Source organism: Strix aluco, chromosome 22 (genome assembly GCF_031877795.1).
Source record: "Strix aluco isolate bStrAlu1 chromosome 22, bStrAlu1.hap1, whole genome shotgun sequence".
Lineage (NCBI taxonomy): Eukaryota > Metazoa > Chordata > Aves > Strigiformes > Strigidae > Strix > Strix aluco.
In genome coordinates, this window is record NC_133952.1 from 8,052,794 (window position 1) to 8,069,542 (window position 16,749).

The 16,749-nt window shown below is 55.7% G+C and overlaps 1 protein-coding gene across 1 annotated transcript; it reads left to right on the forward strand.

Moving 5' to 3' along the window:
- The first annotated feature begins 364 nt into the window (after window positions 1-364).
- Window positions 365-16,211, forward strand: EPHA2 (EPH receptor A2). Its single transcript, XM_074848076.1, is given in 18 exon segments — window positions 365-1,111; window positions 1,113-1,227; window positions 4,481-4,548; window positions 5,307-5,970; window positions 7,241-7,396; window positions 7,500-7,832; window positions 7,943-8,067; window positions 8,530-8,689; window positions 8,782-8,881; window positions 8,999-9,054; window positions 9,135-9,260; window positions 9,351-9,533; window positions 9,889-9,950; window positions 10,051-10,260; window positions 10,345-10,494; window positions 10,581-10,774; window positions 13,658-13,813; window positions 15,457-16,211. Coding segments are annotated over 18 exon segments (3,009 nt in total). The 5' UTR covers window positions 365-1,066; the 3' UTR covers window positions 15,563-16,211.
- The last annotated feature ends 538 nt before the right edge of the window (window positions 16,212-16,749 follow it).

The window sequence follows — 16,749 nt, forward strand, 5'->3', positions numbered from 1 at the left end:
CTGGGGGTGCTGTGGATGATGCAGGATTTGGGGTGCTGGGGATTTGGGGTGTTGGGGATTTGGGGTGCTGGGGGTGCTGTGGATGGTGCAGGATTTGGGGTGCTGGGGATGGGGGTGCTTTGGGGTGCTGGGGGATTTGGGGTGCTGGGGCATTTGGGGGGATTTGGGGTGCTGGGGATGGGGGTGCTTTGGGGTGCTGGGGGATTTGGGGTGCTGGGGCATTTGGGGGGATTTGGGGTGCTGGGGATGGGGGTGCTTTGGGGTGCTGGGGGATTTGGGGTGTTGGGGATTTGGGGTGCTGGGGGGTGCTGTGGATGATGCAGGATTTGGGGTGCTGGGGGTGCTGTGGATGGTGCAGGATTTGGGGTGCTGGAGGGTGCTGGGGGATTTGGGGTGATGCGGATTTGGGGTGATGGGGGGTGCTGGGGCCCGATCCAGCCCCTCCAGGCTGGACCCAGACTCCGCTCCCCGGCGCTGCAGAAAACCGACATTATTTTTAGGCCGGAAAAAGCCGATTTCTGGTCCGGCCTCTTTCCGGCCCAGAGGATGCAGGACCCGGGGAGGGGGGGAGGCCGAGCAGGGCCCCCCCAAACCAGCCACCCCCCACTCCTCCATCGTCCCCCCCCCCCCCAGTATCCAACTGGTGGGCGGGGGGAGTGGCCGGTAGTAGCCGGTTGGCCCCCGCCCCCTGCCGCCATTGGCTGCCGCCCCCCCCCCCCCTTCCCACGCCGTTTAATGAATGAAAGGGGAAGGGGGTGGCGGGGGGGCGCGTTAACCCCTTCGGGGCCGGAGCTGGGGGGGGACACACGGTGCTGCGGGACGGATCCGGCCCCACGCACCCAGCACCGCGGGACGGATCCAGACCCCCCCCCCCCCCCCCCCCCCCCAAAAAAAAACCCTGTGTGTTCCCCCTTGGGGGGTTCCAGCCCCCCTTCCCCCCCCCCCCCCTTCAACCTGCCCACTTCTCATCCTCAGGCTCGGGCCCTCCCAGTCCCATACTGGTGGGTACTGGGAGTGGCTCCTGTCCCTTTAAGAGCGGGCGTGGCCGGGTGACATCACTCGGGACATGAATGAACAGGAGCGGAGTGCTCAGCCCCACACACCCCACAGAGCTGCCTGCGGGGTGCACCCCGGGTCCCCCCCAAACCCCCCCCGCCATGGCGGGCACCCCCCCGGCCTTCACCCTCCTCTTCCTCACCGCCGTCACCCACCTGGCAGCCGAGGAAGGTGAGTTCCACGCTTGGGGGGCACCCCAAAACCCACTTGTTGGGGTGCGGGGGGGGGGTGGGGGGGCGCGCAAAGGTGTGAGGTGGTTTTGGGGTAAGTTTGAGCGGTTTTGGGGGCGCTGAGAGGTTGGGGGGGGCTGGGGAGCCCCCCAAAATAAAGGATGATGGGGGTGCCCCCCCCTAAAAAAAAAGGGGCGCCCATGGATGCGGCGGCGAATCACCGGCTGGCGGGGCGCATTTTGGGGGAGAAAAAGTTAAAATGGGGGGGGGGGGAAGTTCAAAAGGGAGGGGGAAGTTAAAAAGGGGGGGGGGAGAGTTAAAAGGAGGGGGGGATGGTAAAGTGGGGGGAAAGAGACTGAAGTGGGGGGGAGCTAAAGTGGGGAGCAAAAAGCTAAAATAGGAGGAAAAAAGCTAAAATGGGGGGAAAACCAAGAGTTTTAGGCAACTTTTCCCATGCAGAGCGTCCGGCTCGTGCACTGGGGATGGATCCTGCTGGGTGCCCCCCAGAAGAAGCCTGACAGTGTTTAGGGTTGAGGGGATTAAAAAAAAAACACCCTAAAAAAGGGGAAAATCACCCTAAACTGGAGCGTTTTCCATGGCCGGCGATGGGCCGGGCAGGATCCGGCCCGGAGAGCTGGAAAACAATGTCAGGAAAACCCCAAAAAGTGCTGCAAAAAACAAGCAGCGTCCTGACCTCCACCTCGCAACGCTTCCCCGGCCGATATTTGGGCTCAGTTTGGGGGGTTTTGGGTAAAAAAAGGGGAAAAGTTACTTTTAAAAATATATATTTAATTCTTAAAAAAATTGAGGTTTCTAAAAACTCCGTCCGAAGGGTTTAATCCGTCGCTTTTCGAGGGAAAGGTGGAAGGATCCGGCCCTGAATGCAAATAAATCAGAGGCTGGGGGATGGTTTGGGATGGCAAATACCCCCCTAAAAAATAATAATGGGGTAAGAAAACCCTAAAATGAGGGGTTTTTAAGTGCTGGAGGGAAGGCAGAGGGGGGTGCCCCCTGTGGCAGGGACCCCCAACCGCCTCCACGCGGCTGCGGGATTTGAGGCGCATTCCTGAAGTGCCGATTCCCGGGAGGGATCCTTGGGGATCTCGGGATTTTGGGGGCAAAAAAATGCAGAAAAGGGGAAAGTGTAGGGAAAATAGTGAGATTTGAGGGGGCTTGGAAGGGGGGGGGTTGCTTCCCATTGCTTGGAAAAGGTGAAATCCAGTGGGATGGGGAGGTTGGGGGGTGCTGGGTGCCCCGGCTGGAGCCTGCGCTGCCCGGTCTGAGGTTTGGGGTGTCCCCGAGGGCGGGGAGGGGGTTAAGGGGGGGGTGCAGAGGGACAGGGATGCAGGTGGGGGGTGCGGCGATGGTGACGGCACCAGCAGCGGCCACGCAGGTGGGGACAGTGACAGCGACAGGGCAGGGGCTGCGGACGGTCGTGGGGATGGCGGTGGAGACGTTGATGGCCATGAAGACGTTGACGGCCAAGGCCATGGGGATGGTGATGGCCATGGGGATGGTGATGGCCATGTTCTTGGCTATGGCCATGGGGATGGTGATGGCCATGTTGTTGGCCATGGCCATGTTGACAATGGTGCTGGAGGTGGTGGTGGCCATGGTGGTGGCCATGGAGTTGGCCATGGAGATGGCCATGGTGATGGTCATGGCCACAGCGGAGATGTTGATGGTGGTGACGATGACGATGGCAGTAGCGGTGGCCAAGGGGGTGCAGGTGGCAGCAGGGATGGGGGTGCAGATGCCGATGGTGATGGCACCCGAGGTGCCAACAGCACCGGTGGCCCCGGGCGTGGGTGCGCCCTTGGGTGCTGCACCCCTTGACTCAACAGCCACAGTCCCGGGTTTCTCCCCTGACTCACCCCCGTCACAGCCCCGGGGGGGGGTGGGGGACACCCTGCAGAGAACCCACCAACTCAGCTCATGCGCCAGCCTCCCGCCGGCTTTCCGCTCTCCGGAGGCACGCGGGGGGATTTCCAGCCACAGGAAAGCCGGGATATCCGCCCCGGCATCCTTCCTGACCCCGGGCACGGTGGGGGGGACAGCGGAGCCACGTGTGTGTCCCCAACCATGTTCTTGGGGTTCCCCCCCCCCCCCAGACTTTACCCTCTTGGGGCATGTCACAAGCACACCCGTTCTCAGCGGAGGCGGTTGAAGTGGGGGGGGGGGAGATCCATCCCCGAAACTCCCCCACCCCATTGGGATCCATCCCGCCGGCGTGAACTCAGGCGTCCGGGCGCATTCCTGGGGGGTGATTCACCGGAGGGGGGGCCACCCGTCAGCACTTCCCTCCCGGCCCTCGGCGGCCTCCTCTTCCTCTCCCGGGCGCTGGATTTGGCCACCGCCCTCGCTGGGGCGGCCGACAAGTCACGGCAAGTCCACCCGACCTCGGCACCGTGCAGAGCTCTGCCTCGGTTTCCCCTCTTTTGGCGGGGAGGGGGGTCCCTGGGGGTCTTGTCGTGGGGGTCCAAGGGGAATCTGTTGGGACTGGGGTATCTCAGGCTCCAAGGGACACCTGTGGGTCCCGGGAGTGTTTGCAGGTCCTGGGGACATCCATGGGTCACGGGGACGCCTGTGGGGATCGGGTGCTTCTGTGGGTCCCAGGGATGTACACATGGGTCCTGGGGGACATATGTGGGTCTTGGGGTACATATGTGGGTCCTGGGGGACATATGTGGGTCTCAGGGATGTACACATGGGTCCTGGGGGATGTCCATGGGTCCTGGAGGACATATGTGGGTCCTGGGGGACATATGTGGGTCCCAGGGATGTACACATGGGTCCTGGGGGACATCCATGGGTCCTGGAGGACATCTGTGGGTCCCAGAGGCATCTGTGGGTCCCAGGGATGTACACATGGGTCCTGGGGGACGTCTATGGGTCCTGGGGGACATCCATGGGTCCCAGGGATATACACGTGGGTCCTGGGGGACATCCATGTGTCCCAGAGGCATCTGTGGGTCCCAGGGTCGGGGGACATCCATGGGTCCTGGGGGACATCTGTGGGTCCCAGGGATATACGCATGGGTCCTGGGGGACATCCGTGGGTCCCAGAGGCTTCTGTGGGTCCTGGGGGCCATCCATGGGTCCTGGAGGGCATCTGTGGGTCCCAGGGACATCCATGGGTCCAAGGGGTGCATTGGTGGCACCTTCAGGCCATGGGGCCATCCATGGGTCCTGGTGGCATCTCCCAGGCTTTGTGCCATCCTCCCACCACTAACACCCCCCTCCTCTCCCCACAGTTGTCCTGCTGGACTTCGCCAAGGCGCAGGGGGAGCTGGGCTGGCTCACCCAGCCCTACGGCAAAGGGGTGAGCACCCGCAGACCCAGGCACCCGGCCCCGCTGGGCACCACCGCCCCGAGAGCCCGCACTGGGGATGGGGACGGGGACATCCAAGGGGGACATCCATGGGGATGGGGGCATCCACTGGGATGGGGGCAAGGGCATCCTTGGGCACCTCCATGGGGACATCCATGGGGACCTGGTTGGGGATGGAGAACTCCGTGGGGATGGGGGCATCCATTGGGATGGGGTCAAGGGCATCCTTGGGCACCTCCATGGGGACCTGGCTGGGGATGGGGACTGCCATTGGGATGGGGACATCCATCGGGATGGGAGCAGGGGTGTCCATGGGGACCTGACCCTTGGAGGTGGGGACAAGGACCTCCATGAGGGGCAGGGACCCACATGGGGATAGGGGTGGGGACATCCATGGGGGTGGGGACAGGGGACACCCGTGGGGATGGGGGCATCCCTGGGGGTTGGGTTGGGGATATCTGTGGGGATGGGGACCTCCATGAGGATGGGTGTGGGGGCATCCAGGGGGATGGGGACACCCATGGTGATGGGGTTGGGGACATCCAGAGAGCTGGGGACATTCACTGGGATGAAGACCTCCACTGGGATGGGGTTGGGGTCCTCCATGGGGACAGGCGCACCCGTGGGGACGGAGACGGGGACATCCACGGGGATGAGGATGAGTGCCTCCATGGAGACCAGGGGCACCACCCACCCTGCCTCAGTTTCCCCCCTCCATAGCACCAGTTTCTCTCTCTGGGGGGGGGCAGTGGGACCTGCTGCAGAACGTGCTGAACGACTCCTTGATCTACATCTACTCGGTGTGCAACGTGCTGGAGGGCGAGCAGGAGAACTGGCTCCGCACCAACTGGATCTACCGCGGGGTGGCCCAACGCATCTTCATCGAACTCCAATTCACCGTCCGCGACTGCAACAGCTTCCCCACCGCCGGCGGCGGCTCCTGCAAGGAGACCTTCAACCTCTACTACGCCGAATCCGACGTGGATTACGGCACCAACTTCCAGAAGAGACAATTCAAGAAGATCGACACCATCGCTCCGGATGAAATCACCGTGCAGGATGATTTTGCTTCCCGGAATGTGAAACTCAACGTTGAGGTGCGATCGGTGGGACCTCTCCGTCGGAAAGGTTTCTACTTGGCTTTCCAGGATTTGGGAGCTTGCGTGGCGTTGCTTTCCGTTCGGATTTATTACAAGAGGTGCCCGGCTGTTTTACGGGGCATGGCTCATTTCCCCGAAACGGTGGCCGGCGTCGATTCGCAGACCTTGGCCGAGGTGCGGGGAACGTGCGTGGAGGAGGCGGTGGCCGACCAAGCGCCGGCGCTGCACTGCAACGCCGACGGCGAGTGGCTGGTGCCTATCGGGGAGTGCCTGTGCCGGGCCGGCTACGAGAAAGTGGGAGAAAGTTGCCAAGGTAGCGCTTGAGGGGGGTAAATTGGGTTTGGGGAGGGGGGCTGAGGACGTACCAGCTCGGTGCATGCCAGGGGATAGAAAGGGGTGGTGGAGAAATGAGGTGTTGGCCCCAAAATCCCCCATCCTGGATCCTCAACCTTGAGCATCACTAGTGCAGCGAGCGCGGCAGGGCTCAGCGGGAGAGGGGTGGGCTGGGGGGGTCCCAGTAATAATGGAAGCTGCGAAATGAGGTGAAATACCCTAAAATCCCCACTTTGGGTTGGAGAAATGAGGTGTTGGCCCCAAAATTCCCCATCCTGGATCCTCAACCTTGAGCATCACTAGTGCAGCGAGCGCGGCAGGGCTCAGTGGGAGAGGGGTGGGCTGGGGGGGGGTCCCAATAATAATGGAAGCTGCGAAATGAGGTGAAATACCCTAAAATCCCCACTTTGGGTTGGAGAAATTAGGTGTTGGCCCCAAAATTCCCCATCCTGGATCCTCAACCTTGAGCATCACTAGTGCAGCGAGTGCGGCAGGGCTCAGCCAGGAGAGGGGTGGGCTGGGGGGGGGAGTCCTGTCGCCACTGTGGGCACAAAGCTGCAAAATGAGGTGAAATACCCTAAAATCCTCACTCTGGGTTGGAGAAATGAGGTGTTGGCCCTGAAATTCCCCATCCTGGATCCTCAACCTTGAGCATCACTAGTGCAGCGAGCGCGGCAGGGCTCAGTGGGAGAGGGGTGGGCTGGGGGGGGGTCCCAATAATAATGGAAGCTGCGAAATGAGGTGAAATACCCTAAAATCCCCACTTTGGGTTGGAGAAATGAGGTGTTGGCCCCAAAATTCCCCACTCTGGATCCTCAACCTTGAGCATCACTAGTGCAGTGAGCGCAGCAGGGCTCAGCCAGGAGAGGGGGGGCTTGGGGGGGGGTGTCTTGTTGCCATTGTGGGCACAAAGCTGCAAAATGAGGTGAAATACCCTAAAACCCTCACTCTGGGTCAGAGGAATGAGGTGGCAGCACTGAAATCCCCCATCCTGGATCCTTGACCCGGAGCATCGCTAGTGCAGCGAGTGCGGCAGGGCTCAGCCAGGAGAGGGGTGTGCCGGGGGGCGGGGGGGCGTCCCAATAATAAAGAAACTGCAAAATAAGGGGAAATACCCTAAAATCCCCACTCTGGGTGCTCGGAGCGGGGAGATGACCCTCTAAACCCCAACCCTGAGCGAGGATGCTGTGGGTGGGGAGGGGGGATTGGGGGGTCTCACCGGTGTCACTGTGTGTGTCCCCCCCCCCCAGCTTGCCCCCCCGGCTCCTTCAAGGCCGCGGTGTCCCCGAGCGGCTGCCGGCCCTGCCCGCCCCACACCCTGCCCTCCCCCGCCGCCGCCGCCGCCTGCCCCTGCCAGGACGGCTTCTTCCGCGCCCCCGCTGACCCCCCCGACGACCCCTGCACCCGTAAGTGACCTTTTTTTTTTTTTGGGGGGGGGGGGAAACTGAGGCACGGTGTAGCCATCCCCCCTCTGACACCCCTCTCTGCTCTCTGTCCCCCCCCCTCCAGGTCCTCCCTCGCCCCCTCAAGGCGTCACGGCCGTGGGGCTGGGGGCCACGGTGCAGCTCCGTTGGTCCCCCCCCGCCGACCCCGGTGGCCGCGGGGATGTCACCTACAGCGTCACCTGCGAGCAGTGCTGGCCGGAGAGCGGGGAGTGCCGTCCCTGCGACGGGGGGGTGCGCTACTCGCAGCCCCCCCGGGGGTTGACGGGGACGGGGGTCACTGTCACCGACCTGGAGCCACACGTCAACTACACCTTCACCATCGAAGCCCGGAACGGGGTGTCACCCTACAGCCACCACCGTAGCGTGGCCACCACCACCATCAGCGTCAACCAGACGGGTAAGGGGCCACCAGCATCTCCCACACCTTCCCTCCGTCATGGGGACACCTCCATGATGTCATGTCCCTAACGGGGACACCTCCTATGAACGTCCCTGTCCCCACGGCAGAGCCACCCCGGGTGACATCGGTGAGCCTGGATGGACGGACGGCCACCAGCTTGGTCCTCTCCTGGACGGTGCCACCGCGGCAGCAGAGTCGGGTCTGGAAGTACGAGGTCACCTACAGCAAGAAGGTCCGTCTGGTGTCAGGGCTTCAGCCCACCACCCCCAAATCCATCCCCCCCCACCTGTGTCACCTCCACCCTTGCCTCCATCCGTGTCACCCCTCCATCCGTGTCACCCCTCCATCCGTGTCACCCCCTATGAGTGTCACCCCTCCATCCGTGTCACCTCCATCCGTGTCACCTCCATCCATGTCACCTCCATCCGTGTCACCCCTATGAGTGTCACCTCCATCCACGTCACCCCTCCATCCATGTCACCTCCATCCACATCATCTCCATCTGTGTCACGTCCATCCACATCACCTCCATTCTTGCCTCCATCCGTGTCACCCCTCCATCCACGTCACCCCTCCATCCACGTCACCCCTCCATCCACATCACCTTCATCTGTGTCACCTCCATCCGTGTCACCTCCACCCACGTCATCTCCATCCTTGCCCCCACCCATGTCACCCCCACCCATGTCCCCAGGTGGACGAGAACAGCTACTCGGTGCTGCGCTGCGAGGGCAACTCCGTCACCCTCCCCAAGTTGTCCCCTGCCACCACCTACGTGGTGCGGGTCCAGGCGCTCACCCCGGACGGCCATGGTGCCTACAGCCCCCAGCACGAGTTTGAGACCCTGCCTGAGGGTGAGGACCAAGGGGGCCGGGCAGGATTTTGGGGTGGCGGGTCCAAGGGGTGCATGGTTCACCTCAGACCCCCCTCAAAATTGTCCCTGCAGGTGCCGAGGCCATGGCATCCACCGCCGTCATCAGCGGCTCCGTTGCTGGCGTCTTCTTCGTCCTCCTCCTCTTGGCTGCTCTACTCTATGTTCTCCGTCGGTAAGGAGATAAGAACCCCCCAAACCTCCCCCCAAAACCCTGCAATAACATTTTTCCACCACTAAAGATGGACGAGGGGTGATTTTTTTTTGGGGACAAAATGGTGTTTTTCCCCAGGAAAAAGAGGTCACGGCCACGCCAGTCCGCTGAGGACGTCTACTTCTCCAAGTCAGGTGAGACATGTGATGGTGGGGTCAATGGGGATGGGTGGGGGGTGACATGGGTGCTGACTCCCACCATCGGCACCCCACAGACCAGCTGAAGCCCCTCAAGACCTACGTTGACCCCCACACCTACGAAGACCCCAACCAAGCCATGCTCAAGTTCACCACCGAGATCCCTCCATCCTTCATCACCCGCCAGAAGGTCATCGGCGCCGGTAGGTTCTCAGGTGGCTTCGTCACCCCAAAGACACCCCAAAATTGGACCAGGGTGAGGGGATTAAACATCCCCCCCTTCCTCTGAGCAGGTGAATTTGGGGAGGTCTACAAAGGCACCCTGAAGCGTGGTAAGAAGGAGGTGCCGGTGGCCATCAAGACCTTGAAGGTGGGCTACACAGAGAAGCAACGGGTGGACTTCTTGAGCGAAGCCACCATCATGGGCCAGTTCTGCCACCACAACATCATCCGCCTGGAAGGGGTCGTCTCCAAGTGTGAGTTGTGTTCCCCCCCCTGAAAAAAAACCCCAATTTCCCTCCAAAACACCCCAGAAAAACGCTATATAAAAATAGGGTGTTTTGAGCAACAATGCGGGGGGGGGGGTTTGGGGGGAGGGTTGGGGGTTTTTTCTGTTTTGGGGGGTTGGGGATGTTTCAGTTTTGGGGGAGGTTGAGAGGTTTTGTGGGGTTTGTTGGGTTTTTTGTTTGGGGCAGATGGGGTTTGGGGATGGGTGGGCTTTTTGGTGTTTTTTGTTGTTCTGGGGGATTGGGGATTTTTTTTGGGGGGGTGAGGGTTTTTGGGGGCGTATTTGGGTTTTCTTGACTCGTTTTGGATCTTTTTTTGGCACAGACAAGCCTTTCATGATCATCACGGAGTACATGGAGAACGGCGCGCTGGATAAATTCCTGCGGGTGGGTGAAGCGTGGTGGCAACGGGCAAGAAACCACCAAAAACCCCCACGGGACGTGGGACGAGAGATGGATTCAAGGCCGGATTTTCTCCTTTTCCTAGGAAAAAGAGGGGGAATTTGGCGTCATCCAGCTGGTGGGGATGTTGAGGGGCATCGCCGCCGGCATGAAGTACTTGGCCAACATGAATTACGTCCACCGGGATCTGGCCGCCCGGAACATCTTGGTGAACAGCAACCTGGTGTGCAAGGTGTCCGATTTTGGGCTTTCAAGGGTGTTGGAAGATGACCCTGAAGCCACCTACACCACCAGCGTAAGTGCCACCAAGGAGGGGTGGTTGACCACGTTGGGTTGTTTTTTTTGGGGGGTGAAGCGTTGACCCCCAATGTTGCTATAGGGTGGGAAGATCCCCATCCGTTGGACGGCCCCCGAAGCCATCTCCTACCGCAAGTTCACCTCCGCCAGTGACGTCTGGAGCTACGGCATCGTCATGTGGGAGGTGATGTCCTACGGCGAGCGCCCCTACTGGGAGCTCTCCAACCACGAGGTGAGCACCCGCCCTCCTCCACCGCCAATTTTTTTTGTCCGTCTCTTGCGAACGGACAGCGCCGCTCAACCTCCTCCTCCTCGTAGGTGATGAAGGCCATCAACGAGGGCTTCCGCCTCCCCGCCCCGCTGGACTGTCCCTCCGCCATCTACCAGCTGATGATGCAGTGCTGGCAGCAGGAGCGCGCCCGCCGCCCCAAGTTCGCCGACATCGTCAGCATCCTCGACAAACTCATCCGCGCCCCCGAGTCCCTCAAGGCTTTGGCCGATTTCGACCCTCGGTGAGCGGCGGGGAGGGGCAGAGGGGGGGCGAGGAAAGGGGGGGGGGCGATCTGCTCCTGCGCGCTGCTGCGCGCTCCTGCGCGCTCGGGGGCATCTTGGCGTTTCTTCAGTGCTTTTTGGCGTGTTTGCATTTTTTTGCATTGTTTTGGGCAGTTTTGCATTCTTGCACTCATTTTTGCGCTTTGGAGTTCTTGCACTTTCTTCATATTTGCATTTTTTTCCCTTTTTTTTTTTGGCAGTTTTGCATTCTTGCACTCTTTTTTGCACTTTGGCATTCTTACACTTTCTTCATATTTGCATTTTTTTCATTGTTTTTGGCAGCTTTTCATTCTTGCACTCCTTTTTGCACCTTGGCGTTCTTGCACTTTTTTTCATATTTGCTTTTTTTTCATTGTTTTTGGCAGTTTTGCATCCTTGCACTCCTTTTTGCACCTTGGCGTTCTTGAACTTTCTTAATCTTTGCATTTTTTGCATTTTTTTGCCTTTTTTTTTGCAGTTTTGCATTCTTGCACTCTTTTTTGCACCTTGGCATTCTTGCACTTTCTGCATATTTGCATTTTTTTCATTGTTTTGGGCAGTTTTGCATTCTTGCACTCCCTTTTGCACCTTGGTGTTCTTGCACTTTATTAATATTTTCATTTTTTTGCTTTTTTTTTTGGTAGTTTTCCATTCTTGCACTCATTTTGCACCTTGGCGTTCTTGCACTTTCTGCATATTTGCATTTTTTGCATTGTTTTTGGGCAGTTTCACATTCTCGCACTTCTTTTTGCACCTTGGTGTTCTTGCACTTTCTTCATATTTGCATTTTTTAATTGTTTTTTGCAGTTTTGCATCCTTGCACTCCTTTTTGCACTTTGGCATTCTTGCACTTTTTTTCATATTTGCATTTTTTTTTAATTTTTTTGGCAGCTTTTCATCCTTGCACTCCTTTTTGCATCTTGGTGTTCTTGCACTTTCTTCATATTTGCATTTTTTTTTCATTGTTTTTTGCAGTTTTGCATTCTTGCACTCTTTTTTGCACCTTGGCGTTCTTGCACTTTCTTCATATTTTCATTTTTTTGCTTTTTTTTTTCAGTTTTGCATTCTTGCACTCTTTTTTGCACCTTGGCATTCTTGCACTTTTTTTCATATTTGCTTTTTTTTCATTGTTTTTGGGCAGTTTTGCATCCTTGCACTCCTTTTTGCACCTTGGTGTTCTTGCACTTTCTTCGTATTTGCATTTTTTGCATTTTTTTGCCTTTTTTTTTTCAGTTTTGCATTCTTGCACTCCTTTTGCACTTTGGCATTCTTGCACTTTTTTTCATATTTGCATTTTTTTAAATTTTTTTGGCAGTTTTGCATTCTTGCACTCCTTTTTGCATCTTGGTGTTCTTGCACTTTCTTCATATTCGCTTTTTTTATTGTTTTTTGCAGTTGTGCATTCTTGCACTCCTTTTTGCACTTTGGCATTCTTGCACTTTTTTTCATATTTGCTTTTTTTTTGGTTTTCTTTTGGGCAGTTTCACATTCTTGCACTCTTTTTTGCACCTTGGTGTTCTTGCACTTTCTTCATATTTGCATTTTTTTTGCTTTTTTTTTCAGTTGTGCATTCTTGCACTCCTTTTTGCACCTTGGCATTTTTGCACTTTCTTCAAATTTTCTTTTCTTTTTTTTTTTTTTTTTCAGTTTTGCATTCTTGCACTCCCTTTTGCACCTCGGCGTTCTTGCACTTTTTTGCATCTTTGCATTATCTCACTTTCCTGCTTCTCTGCGTTCTCGCACTTTTCCCCCCTCGCACTCTCCCATTCCTCTCTGCACCTTTGCACCCTCACACTCTTTTTTCACCGTTCCTACTCTCGCGTCACTTTTTGCCTCTCTCCATTCTCACACTCCTTAGTGCACGTTTCCATTTTTGTGTCGCTTTTTGCATCTCTGCGTTCTCGCACACTTCTTTCCATCCGTGCTTTGCTTTATTTGATTTTGCCATTTTTTTATTCTTGCACTCTTTTCCACACATTTGCATTTTTTAACTGGTTTTGCAGTTTTGCATTTTGCGTTCTTTTCTCCTCCTTTGCATCCGTGCATTTTAGATTTATTTTTTCCCCCCCCTTTGGTATTTTCACAGTTTCTTGCTTTTTAGCATCTTTGCCTCACTTTTCGCATTCCCACTTTTCGCATTACTCTGCATCTTCACATCTCTACATTCTTTTTCCCACCGCCTCTCACACTTTTTGCACTATTTGCACTATAATTTTGGTCCCCTCATCCCACCTCGCACTGACTTTTTGCCGTTACTTTTTGCGTCTTTGCGCTTGTTTTTTGTGCATCTCCACACCTGCCGCGGTGCTTTTTTTGCAGTTGTGCTTTTTTTTTTTTTTTTGCCTCTATTTCTGCGCGATTTTTTTCGTCCTTCCATTCTTGCATCATTTTTTGCATCTTTCAATTTTTGCATTAATTTTTGCATCTTTCCATTCCTGCCCCATTTTTTTTGCACCTTTCAATTTCTGCATTATTTTTTGCATCTTTGCATTTTTTCATTCTCTTTTGCATCCTTCCACTTTTGCATCTTTGCATTTCTACATTACTTTTTGCATCCTTTCATTTCTGCGTGATTTTTGCATCCTTCCACTTTGGCATCTTTTTTGAATCTTTGCGTTTCCGCGTTACTTTTTGCACCAGTTTTCATTTCTGCATTATTTTTAGATCCTTGCATTCTCCTATTCCCTTTTTCATCTTTCCATTCCTGCATCAGTTTTGCATCCTTCCATTTTCGCATCATTTTTTGCATCTTAGCATTTCTGCATCTTTTTTTGTTTTTTTAATCCTTTCATTTCTGCGTTGTTTTACCCATCCTCCCATTTCTGCGCCGTTTTTTGTGCCCCCCCGTTCCTCACGCCCCGCAGGGTCTCCATCCGCCTGCCCAGCACCAGCGGCTCCGAGGGGGTCCCCTTCCGCTCCGTCCCCGAGTGGCTGGAGTCCATCCGCATGCCCCAGTACACGGAGCACTTCATGGCCTCGGGCTACAGCACCATCGAGAAGGTCCTGCAGATGACCAGCGAGTGAGTCCCCTTCGTGTCCCCATACTGGCCCCTTGGTGTCCTCATACTGCCCCCTGATATTCCCACCCTGTCCCCACACCATCCCTGTGCTGTCCCTGTGGTCTGTCCCTATACTTATATATGTCCCTTGATATTTCCATACTGTCCCCATGGTGTCCCCATACCATTCCTATGCTGTCCCTCTGGTGTGTCCCCTTGGTGTCCCCTTGGTGTCCTCGTACTGTCCCCATGCTGTCCCCATACCATACCCATACTGTCCCCATGGTGCCCCTTTGGTATTCCCATACTGTCCCCATACTGTCCCCGCGGTGTCCCCTTGGTGTCTCCATACTGTCCCCATGGTGTCCCCATACCATCCCCATGCTGTCCCTGCGATGTGTCCCCTTAGTGTCCCCATATTGTCCCCTTGATATTCCTATACCATCCCCATGCTGTCCCTATGGTGTGTCCCCATAGTGTCCCCTTGATATTCCCATACTGTCCCCGTGGTGCCCCTTTGGTGTCCCCATACTGTCCCCATACCACCCCTATGGTGTGTCCCCATGGTGTCCCCTTGATATTCCCATACTGTCCCCGTGGTGCCCCTTTGGTGTCCCCATACTGTCCCCATACCACCCCTATGGTGTGTCCCCATGGTGTCCCCTTGGTGTCTCCATACTGTCCCCTTGATGCTCCCATACTGTCCCCATGGCATCCCCATACCATCCCCATGTTGTCCCTGTGGTGTGTCCCCTTAGTGTCCTCATACTGTCCCCTTGGTGTCCCCATAGCATCCCTATGGTGTGTCCCTGTGGTGTCCCTTTGGTCTCCCCATACTCTCCCCTTGATGTCCCCATACTGTCCCCATACCATCCCTATGGTGTGTCCCCTTATTGTCCCCATACTGTCCCTATGCTGTCCCTGTAGTGTGTCCCTATGGTGTCCCCATACTGTCCCCATACCATCCCTATGGTGTGTCCCCATGGTGTCCCCATACTGTCCCTGTAGTGTGTCCCCATGGTGTCCCCATACCATCCCTATGGTGTGTCCCCATGGTGTCCCTATGCTGTCCCTGTAGTGTGTCCCCATGGTGTCCCCATACTGTCCCCATACCATCCCTATGGTGTGTCCCCATGGTGTCCCCATACTGTCCCTGTAGTGTGTCCCCATGGTGTCCCCATACTGTCCCCATACCATCCCTATGGTGTGTCCCCATGGTGTCCCCGTACCATCCCCATGCTGTCCCTGTGGTGTGTCTCCGTGGTGTCCCCATGGTGTCCCCACACTGTCCCCATGGTGTCCCCCCCCCCCGACTCCCGTGGGGACAGGGACGTGCTGGGAAAGGAAGCCATTTCCGTGGCGTTGGCGTGCCTGGCCCAAGGGACGGGATAAAATTAGATGTTCCCTGGCCAGGATCCGGCCGGAGAGGTCGGGATGAGCCGTGTCCGTCTGTCTGTCCCCTGGGAATAGGGGTGGGGCGGGGGGGGATGAGGCACTGATGGGCCCCCCAAAACAGGGCGGGGCTGGATCCGTCCCCACGGGATACCCAGGGGACGCCCCCCCCCACTCCCAAACCCTGCTCCCACCCGGATTTTTTTCAGGCTTTTTCCACCCCAATAAACCTTATTTTTATCTTTCTTCCCCCCCCCCCCCGTTATTTCCAGCGACATCAAGAAAATCGGGGTGCGTCTGCCGGGGCACCAGAAGCGCATCGCCTACAGCCTGCTGGGGCTGCAGGAGCAGGTCGGTGCCGGGGGGGTCCCCATTTAACCCCCCAGCACCCCCAAAGTACTTGAAAGCAACCAAATGAAGACACCCCCCCCCTCCTCCCCGAGGGGTTTATTTATTATTTCTATTATTATTAAGGGTTTTTTTATAGTATTATTATTATTATCCCCCGGGGTTGGGGACGAAACGGGTGTCACCTCCATCCTTTCCCCCCCCGCCCCGAAAAATATGAAAATTAAATTTCAAGCTCATTTCGGGCTGGGGGGGGAGTGTGTTTTAGCAGATTTTCCTCTTTTTTTTTTTTTTTTTTTCCACATTTCAAGAAAAAAAAGGGCTCAGCCCCAAAACTGGCTTATTTTTGCTGTTTTCTCCCTATTTATTCCTCTCCCACCGGGTTTTTGGGTGTTTTTTATTTTTCCCCTTTAAGGCTGATCTGTCAGTGTTACCTTTTCCTTTTATTTTTTAACCTAATTTATTCTATTTTTGTATATTTATTGCAAGGAAGCAAAGGTCGTGTCAGATTTGGGAGAGCAAAAAGGGGGAAAATCGAAAAAAAAAAAAAAAAAAACAAACCCGGATCCCTTTTTTTTTTTTTTCCCCTTTTTTTTTTCATGGATTTTTGGAGGTTTGGGGGATTTTTGTGGGGTTTTGATTCAAATAAAAATATGCTTCTTTTTTTGTTTTTCTATAATATTGTCGTTTCCCACTGGCTTGAAGAGATTGCAGGAATCTGGGGGGCGAAGAGGGATGGGGGGGGATTTTTCTCTTGGTTTTAAGGGGTTTAAGGGTTTTTTTAAGTGGTTTTAAATGATTTGTAAGGAGTTTTTAAGGGATTTTAAGGGTGTTTTTAAGGGGTTTTAGGGATGTTTTTAAAGGGGGGTTTAAGGGGGAGTTTAAGGAGTTGAAGGGTTTTTTTTTTTTAAAGGGTTTGAAGGGTTTTTAAAGGGTTTAGGGGGTTGTTAAGAGGGTTTTTAAGGGGTTTTAATGATATTTTAAAGGATTTTTTTTAAGGGGGAGTTTAAGGAGTTGAAGGGTTTTTTTTAAGGGGTTTAAAGGGGTTTTAAAGGGAGTTTAAGGGAGGTTTTAAGGGGTTGCGCACAGTTTGAGGAGCGTTTCCCATGCGGGGCCTCTTGTCCTCAGCAAAACCCACGAGGAATTTGGCCTTTTTCTCACCCGCCGCACCCCCAAAGCCAAACCCAAGCCACGGCGGCAGCAGCCCCGGCCGCCTG